General features: G+C 39.4%; 1 protein-coding gene and 2 long non-coding RNA genes across 3 annotated transcripts in view; 1 reads left to right on the top strand and 2 right to left on the bottom strand.

Annotated features, from left to right (window-relative positions):
• Positions 1-228: 228 nt before the first annotated feature.
• On the top strand, positions 229-4011 carry LOC138967092 (uncharacterized). The gene is made up of 3 exons (XR_011455844.1): positions 229-476; positions 844-992; positions 2993-4011. It is a non-coding gene; the product is annotated as an uncharacterized lncRNA (long non-coding RNA).
• A 647-nt stretch (positions 4012-4658) lies between these two features.
• Positions 4659-9633, bottom strand: LOC138967091 (uncharacterized). Its single transcript, XR_011455843.1, has 4 exons — positions 9204-9633; positions 8714-8856; positions 7689-7791; positions 4659-7214 (listed from the first exon to the last, which is right to left on the bottom strand). It is a non-coding gene; the product is annotated as an uncharacterized lncRNA (long non-coding RNA).
• Positions 9634-10108: 475 nt separating this feature from the next.
• The window catches only part of LOC138965945 (uncharacterized), a 10793-nt gene continuing 8818 nt past the window's right edge, over positions 10109-12083 (bottom strand). Inside the window, exon 4 of the mRNA XM_070338028.1 lies at positions 10109-10133. Within this exon, the coding sequence (XP_070194129.1) occupies positions 10109-10133 (25 nt within the window). The remainder of the gene's footprint in view (positions 10134-12083) is intronic.

The raw sequence follows: 12083 nt of genomic DNA on the forward strand, positions 1-12083 counted from the left end.
TTCCAGTTTGTGGACCACAAAATGAAGGCCAAAACAAAATGTGGGGCACAAAATGTGCGCCATAAAAATAAAGGCAAATAAAAGTAGTCCTTAAATAAAATATGAAGCAAGTTTTTGTGGACCATAAAATTCGATTGATCACTTTCCCGAGAAGTCGGTTTTAAGACACAATAAAACGCTCTTCCTCAGTGGAGTACAGAATAGTAGAGTTGACAAAAAAACATGGCAGCCGTCGTTCGTGAATCTAATATTTGGCAGTTCAACACGTCCACCAGAGAAATATATCGACAAAGAAGTTGAAACACTGACTGCCCTTCTGAAGGAATGCAATCGGGATGTGAATGGTACAGCTGATTTTGGACACGGTCTGCCTTGAATGGGGAGGTTGGCGATGAATCGCACTGCACACTACAGGACATTTTCCTCTCAGTCTCAGTCTCACTGATTTTCAATCATCGGTTTGGATCAACCAGCAGGTAATTTATTGTTTTTAAAATCCAAGACATGACCATTGCAAACGTGGCCTTTGTAGAACTGAGCAAGATTTATCTGTTTTGTATTCATGTGTGTGTTTGTGTTACTGAGTAACTGGGTGTGACTGTGAGTCACTGAGTGTGTTTTTGTTGTGTTCTTTTTTTTTACTCAAGTTTATAAAATGCTTGACATCTTTAATCTGCATGCACAGAATCAAATGCTGCTGTATCAGTGTATGAACTATGTTTGTAAAAGAATAAACAAAACAATTACTGAATTAGTGAGTGATTTGGCTCTGATAGTGAAGTTGAAATAGTACTTATTTCATTTTCAAGACATGTTATGTTAATATTGTTCTGGTTTTTTCAGGCCTCCCGAGAAACCAGACATGATGTGCATCATTCATACAGCTCCTGTCTTCCAGTTCCAACAGTTTACCTTTAAACATGGATACATGTACTGGAGAGGTATCAGGATGACTTGGCGTGGTGCTTTACATTACAGACTACCCCTGAAGAGTAAGTTACACATTTCTTTACCACTTACAGCTTTTGCTTGTCAAATCTGTATGGTAAAATTAGTAACATTAGGTATTGGTGATGGACTGGGTGGCCGAGTGGTAACGCACTTGCGAGAGGTTGCGAGTTCGACCCTGGGTCAGGGCGTTAGCAATTTTCTCCCCCCTTTTCTAACCTAGGTGGTGGGTTCAAGTGCTAGTCTTTCGGATGAGACGAAAAACCGAGGTCCCTTCGTGTACACTACATTGGGGTGTGCACGTTAAAGATCCCACGATTGACAAAAGGGTCTTTCCTGGCAAAATTGTATAGGCATAGATAAAAATGTCCACCAAAATACCCGTGTGACTTGGAATAATAGGCCGTGAAAAGTAGGATATGCGCCGAAATGGCTGCGATCTGCTGGCCGATGTGAATGCGTGATGTATTGTTTAAAAAAAATTCCATCTCACACGGCATAAATAAATCCCTGCGCCTTGAATATGTGCGCGATATAAATTGCATAATTTTTTTTTTAAATAAAAAAAAAATCCCTGCGCTTAGAACTGTACCCACGGAATACGCGCGATATAAGCCTCATATTGATTGATTGATTGTAGTCTGAAGCTATAAACATGTACTGATGTAGATAATTCAGCAGTCTTTTGTTCTTTGTAAATTGTATTACAAGTACTTTGTAGATCTATGAAATTATTCATATATTTGAAGATGCATAGTAATACTGTGCATGGTAATTGGTATGATGTACTTTGTATATATATACATAAGGCCTAAAAAAAAAATAGGTGTGGTTACGGTAACCCGACCTACCCTATTTTTAGGGGCCGACCCAATAACTTTTTATTACATAAATTTGTACCCAAAAAAATGAAAACAAGAAAGCGAGTGCAGAAAACGCAATGAAAGCGAAAGCGCTCGAGTCGTCATGCAGACGACAGACGATGCAGGGGAAATTACTAAAAAGGCCCAACAGACGCTTGCCATGACAAAAATGGCGGCATCTTCTTCGGTTGCGATTGCTACACGCTTGGTTGCTCTGCTATTAAGAAAAAAAAGTATAAAAAAAAGTGATTGCCTAACTTCCTACCCTATTTATTTTGGCTATGTTACCTTAACCACACCTGTGGTTTTTTTGCCTAATGGTACAAATATCTTTATTTTCTCTCTGCTTCCCATCTTAAAGTTTGTTGCAACCCTATACTCATAAAGTGCATTATACTGTTTGTATGAACATTGAACTATTGCGATGCAAGAAAAAAACCCAGGAAATAGCTAGAATGAAAGATTTACTCATTACTGGAATTATTTTAAAAACAGTCAGTCCTTTCCTTGGCTCACAATCACAGATCTGGCCATTTTTTTAATTATTATTTTTTACATGGAATAAGAGTTACAATGTAAATTGTATGTAATACCGCCTGTGTATTTGGATACCTACTTCTACATTCAACACCCTGACTGCCCCTGCGCAGAGTTAGAATTTTCTGAATGAATTCACATCACATTTCTCAACAAAACTGTAAGGTGTCAACGCTAAATATGTGTGTGGGATGAGGGCTCATGCTGAATTTAAAAAATAGTAACTTTCCATCATATTCCAGAAAAGCTGCTCACATCAGCAGCATAACAAGATATCATGTTGTTAGAAAGGTAACTTTGTGAGGAAGTCTTTTTAATTTTAATGATGAAAGATTATCTTTTTAATTTTAATGATGAAAGTATAAATATATCCATGAAATAAATGGTTTTCACAGGAAGGAATGATGGCACCTGTAATATTACAGAACAATGTTTACAGTTTAGTTCATAGTTGTCACTGTCAGTATCACCCACACTATTCTCCATCCCACTGATCTTGTGAAGAACAAGTAATACCTCCTACCTACCTTCCCGCACCCCCACCCCCAACACAGACCCTCTTCTCGATACCCAAAACATAATATCCCCATCAGCGCACAGCAAAGTCTGGATGTGCTCAGTAATACATTTTCTTTATTTTCCAGGAAGTGAGGTGCCGAGATATGACGTGCAGGCAGCTTGCAGAGTGGTGCCTGGCTTTGCTGCAGATGATGATCAGATTCAGTCCATTCTGTGCTGACAGAGCTACCAGAACTGCTTTAATATAGTCCATCTGAAGATGCTTACACTTACAGAGGTTTTCTGTTGCCTTAGTGGTGAAATGAACATGTAACACATTAACAATAACATTCTACACAAATAATGTGTGGTGCGGTGTGGATCAAGGGTACATTTTGACTTATGTAAGTTGTCAATTCAGCTAAATACAGGTAGTGTTGGTATGCAGATATTTTCTTACAGCAAACAACGGTTTGTTTGTTTTTACTACATAAAGTGGTATTATCTTTTATGTTGTTTGAGTGCTTTAAGTTAAGCTGCTCACAGGCAGTATTTTACACACAGGCTTAGCTTTGGGAGATGTGTGTGTATGTTTCAGTCAATGCGTGTTCATGTATAGACTTTGTTTGCAATATTAGAATTTCTTTTAACTGCATTATGCACATGAAATGTGTTAACCCATGACTTTTTCTTCCTTTGAATCCTAGTCAGTACTTTATCTTGTTTAACATTTTCATTGATTCTGTTTTTGGGTCGTTCTGGTGCATCCTGGATGGTTCAATTCATTCTTATGTTGTGCTGAAATGTTGCTTTTGTAATACAGTCTGCCAAGATTGTGTCTTTCACTTGGATGTAGTGAACTTATTTTTTAAATGCCTGCTCTGCCTCATTAAAACACTTCGCCTCACTGTGTCAGACCTTCATCAGGCTTTTTGCATGGGATAAGAAAATCCTTCCACTTGGTCACATAGCAAAAGTCAGCACCCTGACTTCTTAGTGTGGTGATGTCTTTTCTTATTAATTTATTTCCCCCAAAAGGCATAAGTGTTTTAAACAAAATTATGTCTTACAGCTACAGTGGAACCCCCTTTTAAGACCTCCAGAAATCTAAGAAAATCAGGTCTTAAAAAGGAGGGGGTCTTAAAATGGAGGTAAATTTACAGAGGTTATGAACAGAAAGTCTGAGAAAACAAGGGGGTCTTAAAAGGGGGGTTCCACTTTATGACTATTGGGGATTATGTGTTTGTAAAGATAGAGCTGAGAATCCTACACAGAATTCTGTGCATAGAAGGCGGCCTGAATCTTGACCCACACTGCTGGCATGACCTTCATATCTGCATTCAACGCTTTACTTTTACCCTGGTAACTTTACGGTTGCTCTCTCTGGATTGAGCATTTTTTATTTCAACCAAGGGGAAAAATTAAATGCCTCTGTAGAGATTCGAACCTAGGACCTAGAATTTCAGGCAAATGTCCTAACCACTACGGTAGGTTTTTTTTATTGTAAGATGGATATATATATGTCTAGCGGATGCAGCTACATGTACAAATGTGCCAAATTAGAACTTGCATTCTCAGCCTATAATCTTTGGCCATTCATGCGAGTCGAGTACTAAATATTGTGAATGCATGTGAGACTGCCTTGTTTTACATTTGTGAAATGTGTGAACTCACTTTGTTTACATCTTTGTGTTAATAAATGCAGTTTATCAGTTACCTCTGTTTGTTTCTTCTGCAAGTATGTCAAATTGCCCACACACACCCTCATGCGCACACACACACACACACAAAATCAGATCTCAAGTGTAAGTATTCTTTTTGCAGTTTTATTTTAATGCCCATAATCAGTCAAACAAATATATCATCACACTTCGTCACTTGCACCTAAGCTTAAAAGTAGCAGTCCTGCATACATATGTAATGTGTAAATGTTTCAGGTCACCATCTGTCCTGGCTTGAACATGCAATAAGAACACCTCTACACAAACACATGTACAGTCAACCGGCTAGCTGCTTCCCTGAAAGGCATATTTTTCTATGAATTAATCGATTTTCCGCAGACAGCAGCCAGGTAGTGGATCTTTAGTATATGTCCAAGCAGACGGTTGATCTTGGTACAACACATCAAGGAAATATTTTTTAAAAACAGATCCAACATCTAATCTTCCAAAGTTCATAATCAATAAAGAAGAAAGGTATGTTACTGGAACCCTTTATTTATGATTTAAGGCAATGTGCAGCAGTAAAATTACCAAACTTGAAGAATACAGTCAAGGAATAACTTAGTTTTCTGGGTAGTTATTGAAGTGACTTATTAAAATGAATGAAAACATTGTGGATGGATATTGACGGCTGTTGCGATGAAAACTGGCATTTACAGCGTCAAATGGGATTTCTAGAAAACGGCTTTACAGCAACATCATACATCAGAAATTCATAATATTTGGCACAAGGATACACATGTATTATATCTACAATCATATAGAACGTGTTTGTTTTTTTAAACAACTACAGTTGAATTTAAATTAATTATTGTAATGAATCTTTCTTTCTTTCTTTCTTTATTTGGTGTTTAACGTCGTTTTCAACCATTCAAGGTTATATCGCGACGGGGAAAGGGGGGAGATGGGATAGGGGAAAGGGGGGAGATGGGATAGAGCCACTTGTTAATTGTTTCTTGTTCACAAAAGCACCAATCAAAAAATTGCTCCAGGGGCTTGCAACGTAGTACAATATATGACCTTACTGGGAGAATGCAAGTTTCCAGTACAAAGGACTTAACATTTCTTACATACTGCTTGACTAAAATCTTTACAAACATTGACTATATTCTATACAAGAAACACTTAACAAGGGTAAAAGGAGAAACAGAACCGTTAGTCGCCTCTTACGACATGCTGGGTAGCATCGAGTAAATTCTTTCTCGTCCCAACCAATATGGGACTCCCCCTAACCCGCGGGGGGTATTGTAATGAATATGCAGTGAGAAATTCGTTCATTCTTATGACAAAAGATATTAAAATTCAACTGTAGTCTGTTGTAAAAAAATCGTTCTATATGATTGTTGATATGATACATGTGCATCTTTGTGCCAAATATTAGGAATTTCTGATGTATTATGTCGCTGTTAAACTGTTTCCTAGAAATCCAATGTAACAACTGTTTCCATAGCAACGGCACTCTATGTCGATCAGTATTCGCAATCCTCCGAAAGCGGCGTATGGCTGCCTAAATGGCGGGGTAAAAACGGTCATACAGGTAAAAATCCACTCGTACAAAAACATGAGTGTACGTGGGAGTTTCAGCCCACAAACACAGAAGAAGAAGAAGAAGTATTCACAATTGTTCTATTTATTTTTATGTCACTTCCCAGAAAACCAGGTTATTCCATGTATTCTCCAAATTCAATTTTACTGCCGCACATTTCCTTAACAAAATGTAAGATTTACTGTACTTTGACCGAGCAATTTTTGTAAGTGGACAGGCCTTAGTTTTATTTCGGTGGCATAATTCAATGCGCTTCGTCAAAATGTCTTGAACTGAAACCAAAAGCAGATGCAAGACTTATGGTCAGTTGGAGTTGTCTCCCGTACTCCTAACTTTAATGTGCTGCAGACAGGTGTGCCCAAACAGCCCATATCACAAACGGTTTGGAATTCCCGAAAACACAAGATCCGCACTGCACAACTTCAGTGCACAAATACGCGAGAGTGCTCGGTCGCTTTTTGAAAATGTGTATCTTGAGAGAAAAATATAGAATAGTGCGCTGTCCGAAGGAATAGAGTTCTTATAGGACAATGACAGCGCTCAGTTCAAAACGATAGGACATGATCACATCTGACCGCCATGCGGCTATGTGAATCAGACATCTGAGCCTTTCAATCCGTCTATGTCGGACGCCTGACGACATCCCCGAGGCTTTTAAATGAAATAAGACCATACGGGCACTAATAGTTGCATACCAAAAATGAACTGCCTCAAGGCTCTCTATGCAGAGTGGTATCTTTTTAAAGAATACATTCAGGTACAGCTTCTTCGAAAGAAAAAATAAATTCACCGCAACCACCAAAACATCTACCTCACAACAGAAAGCAGTCAAAGTGTTGATTTTTGGTCTGTGACCAAGTGGAGGGATTGTCTCCTCCCATGTTAAAGGTGAGGACAACTTTTTAAATGAGGCGTAGTGGGCCTTTAAAACATGGACACAAATTTACAATAGCAACAAGTTGTAATGCTCAGTACAACCAATACTGAGTGGACATTTACTGCCGCTGTTGCTGTAGTTTCCCCATCGATCACAGCTGGACCTGGATAGCACTGCTTTTCATCCACATTCACTGGCCAGGTCTTCGTCATCTTCTGTCCCTACTGACAAATGAATGACAAAGGAACTGATCTTAAATCCAAACACAATGACAAGAACAAGTTTTAAGTATGAGTAAGGAGTAAATTGTGTTTGTAACTGACACACACACACACACTAAACCCACATAAATGCCAAGAGCGTAAACATTCTAATTCCCTGGTAGACAAGTTCCAATGCCTACTTTTTAACATATATGAAATATAGAAGACACATTCCCTGTCAGCGCTTGCTATCAAATTCAAAAAGCAAAGCAAAGGTCTGTAACATCAATCTGCAGGGCTAGAAAAATCTGCAGGTATTATTACTATTAATGTCTGGCAGCTCTCCTGACTGGCCAGGGAAAATCAAACACACACACACACACACACACACTTCGGTTCTCACACACAAACACACACCAACAGTCAGAATGTAACCAGAACTTGAGACTGAGAGGGAGGATAAAACACAATATGATCATGTAGCAGAACTCTTACCTGAATTGCCATTAGCATGAAATATTTCCCATTTGAGTCTTGACAGCCTCCGGATCATGAAGGAATCAATCTGCTTCTTCCACTGTGCCGGATCGATGCCAACCTGTAATATATAATATTGGCTGAAGTAACATTCCTCTGAGCAACAAATTTAAAACAGTTAGTTGACAGGACAAGTAGTACTAGGAGCTACATGCAGTATGATATTTAGCTATGTGGAGGAACAACAAACACACTGTCCACAGAACCAGATGAATTTACACACTGCACCCTCCCCCATAAAACAACAACAACAAAAAACGACAACAGACGACCAAACCAACATTAACGCTTGATTCTTATGATACTGTGGGACAGTGGCATTGATATCTTTCTAGAATATAAAATTTTATAAGTCCTTTTACATTTAGTGAAGTTTTGACTGAATCAGTGAACTGAATCTGTTCACATAGACTGATAGAGTGACAGACATACAATGTAGACAAGTTGATGTGTGCATATATATATATATACATGCATATTACATAACATGTATATATATATATATATGTATGTATAACATGTATGCATGTGTGTAGAGCACAAAGGAAAAAAATAATAGAACTTGACACACAGTTTCACTGAGAATGAGATATATCCTGACAGTGAGTGAGTGAGTGACTGTTTACAGCAATACATTCATTGTACTTTAGGTACACACTGAAAGTCATGCGCTTCTAGTATTAGAAATGATTCTAATACTGGAGGAACTGCATGATCATCATACTGGTGAAATAAAGCTAAGAGGTTCGAGCAGTTCTGTGGTTTGGACTCTTAGGTGTTCATTATTTTATTATTATCCCTGAACATGAATTATAAAAATAAAATGAAAACACTCTTCCAGTCTTGCTCACAGTCACACACACACCTCCATATGAGTTATTCTGACCAGAACTTGAGAATGTAAGGGAGGGGAAGGAAAAAACACACTGTACATCATAACACTGACAGTTGTACATAATAAAACCTCTTCGCCTTACTCTTACCTGATTTGCGGCAGTGGCATCAAATATTTTACTTCTGTCAGTGACAGCCTCAAGATCATGCAGCAATCGGTTGGCTTTTTCAGCTGAGAGGAGACCTTGAAGTTGAACATACTAGCTCTAGCTCTCTTCTGATTGATGCCAACCTGCAAGTAAAATAATTGGGAACGGCCGATGAGAAGGTTACCTATTTGAGTATTTCAAGTTAGACTCAATCTTTAAAAACAAAAAGAATTTATAAAATATTATGATCATGCAAAAGAGGTTGCAAAAACGTGGTAGTGGTAATCTTCTTCTTCAAATTAATGAGAAAATCCCTGTACAGGGCAACTACGTGTTGGTTCAGTGAACGATACCTTCAACCTTGCGCCTGTGGACTGACAGTCACAGTGACACTGACAGTGACTCGAGTGAGTCGAAATGACACCTGTTGCAACACATACTATGTACCATAAACCCACTCTCAGTTATGAAACGAAACATGGAAACTTACCTCTGGTTAATATGCAAAGGTTCGCCCGTCCCAATTCTCTCGCATTAGCAAACACCATTGCCATTGGAGATTCTGTCCAAACAGATCGCCTTCGACCGCCATTAACTAAAAACCGAAACGCAGTAGGTCTGAAAACCACGCTCAACGTCCAAAATAAGGAGGAAAAAAAAGAGCCCAAAACATTTTTTTGGCCAAAAACACTGTTTAAGCCCCACAAATATTTGTCCTTATTTTTTATGAAGCTTAATTTGTGCCCCTTATTTTATGCTCCACAAATACAGTTTGTGGCCCACAAAACCAAAATGTGCCCCACAAAAATAAGCCCAAAAATTTGTGAGGCACATTTCGCGTTTGTGGCCCACAAAAATAAGCCCAAAACGTGTGGGATTACTGACATCGAATGCCAAGGATAGGCGCGTGGAGACGCAAACCCCCGTCACAGATACGCCGCGACAAGAAAAGGGCAGAAGACAGGCGTGCTACTCCACGGACTGACGAAACAAGAACAGAAAACATTGTGACACAGTGCTCCACAGAAACAAACACAATACAGGAACAGGAAAATAAGGCAAGTGATAACATTGTTGACAGTGGGCATATTTCGCCATGCGGTCTATTTTTAGCCACCCCTGAGTTCATGCCTCTGTCACAACATGACAGTACACATTCCTGTGTTAACACGCCACGCTCTGCACGTGAGACAGACCCACCACCTGCCACTTACACTAGGCGCAGTGGAGAGGAACATGTAAACAATAGAGACGACACCATGGGCCAGTTTCATAAGATAGCAGTGAACCGACTGACAGTCGATCGACTGTGTTTCTGGCTTATGAAACTGGCCCCATGTGTTTGGGCGCAAGTGGTTTGCAGACCAAAGACTGTTCGCATGATAGTGCGGTAAATCAGACAGACGACAACAGTGAGAGTCTGGAACACATGGAAAAGATAACGTCTTAAAGAGGTATTGACATCAGACACATCAAGCTGCTGGCTAGTGAACTGAAAGACCGCCGTAAACAAAGACTTCTCCGCGATAGAAGAAGAAATGAATCTTTTGATACTGTTGTATTTGAACAACATATTGGCACCCAGAGTTTGTACTGCAAAAGTGATGATGTTGTGCTCATGTATGATTTCAACACAGACTGTAAACGCTGGTTCTTCGATCAGTCAGACAGCATGACCAAGATTCAGAAACATGCCATGTCGTGTCTTCGGACATTGCCCCCTATCAGCAAAGATCGGTACGCTGAATTGTACAAAGAAGAACTGGAAGAAGATCTGAAATAGTGTCTCGCGTTGTCCGCTTTTACTTAGGATGAACAGTTTCAAACACCGTGATGTTTTCATTCTTGGAATGTCTAATGCTGATCAAATCATGATGTTATGATGCATGGTATTGGTGTGCAGTGTGAGTCAAGGTATCCCTGACTCTGACAAATGCAGTGGACTCTCTATCGGACTTCCAGTAGCGAGAACTTTGCGCGATCGTGCATGCTTCGGTATATAGAAAGCGCTTGTATTATGTGTCACCAGTCTTGTTATGGGCCGAAGGCCTAACAAATAAAATTTCCGACTTCCGACTCCGACTCCGTGACTTCAAAGGAAATATACTCAATGCTTCATTCATTCAATCAATCAATCCGTCAGTCACTCAATCAACCTAACAGCCAATCAAATCAACCGTAAATGCAATAAACAGGAGTACACTCTTGCTGTTAAGGTCACAGCCAGAGAAAAAACTAACACCTCCCCCCCCCCCCCCCTCCGAAGAAAATCCACCGTGTAAGTAACCCTTACAGGCCTTAATCAAGTATAATAGAGGGGGTCCAAAAAATGATGTAGGGGGTCCATGGGCCGTTTAGGCCTGATTTGGGGTATAGGGGCAACGGCCTGGTGAGAAATGTCATATGTCGAGGTACATCAGGTGGCCAGGGGGGGGCTTTCATGTTTCTGGTGTTGTCGAGATAATTTGATCGTGTTTTATATGCTGGTATTTGGGGCCTGAGCGTGCAAAGTAAGAATGTGCTGAACAAAACTGAATGTAGGCTATGTAGTAAGAGTGTGGGGCACAAGCAGGCGAGTCCGACCGAGTGAGTTATATGAAAGACGTGTTGTAAAAAAGGTGAGAATGAGTCATGTTTTAGCTCGTCAGTTTGAACTGCTTCCTTCTGGAGAATTGTTTTTTTAGAATGCTAATATTGTAAAACTGTGCGCGCAAGATCAAGTTTTATCGGAAACTCTGTACAACTTTTTAACAATTAATCCTGTTGTATATAGCCCTGACATTTTAACCTGTGAGAATTTTTAATTTTCTAAAATAAATAGCAATGTTCATGTTTTTAACTTCAAATTGAACTGTATATGATTGTGTGTGTTTGTGTGTATGTGTGTGTGTGACCATGTTAACGATAAAGGTGACGGTCAATGCATCGACTTTTCCGCCATTCACGACTTTTAAAGGTACTAAATATGAACATTGCGAATGCAACCGCTTCCCGCCACCAAACAATCACACACACACACACACACACACACACACACACACATACGTGTCTGAGGGGGGGATCTCTGGACATTAGCCGCAAAGAAAAATGTGTTATATCTGGACTTGTTTATTGCTAAAGCTACAGAAACGGAGTGCGAGTATAAACATGTGTCGGACTTTAAGAATACTTTTTGAGAATTTTTTTTTTTAAAACACTCATTATTGAAAGTTACACACCCAAAAATAGAGATTCTGAAACACGTGTTATATCTGGACATCCGCCACCTAAAAGTGAATGATAGCCGGACATAATTATGACCGGAAAGCTGTAAATACTATCAACTTTATCAAAATAGCGTTACATATGCGTGGTAGTACAAAAAAGCTAC

This window comes from Littorina saxatilis, linkage group LG5 (genome assembly GCF_037325665.1).
Source record: "Littorina saxatilis isolate snail1 linkage group LG5, US_GU_Lsax_2.0, whole genome shotgun sequence".
NCBI classification, from domain to species: Eukaryota; Metazoa; Mollusca; class Gastropoda; order Littorinimorpha; family Littorinidae; genus Littorina; species Littorina saxatilis.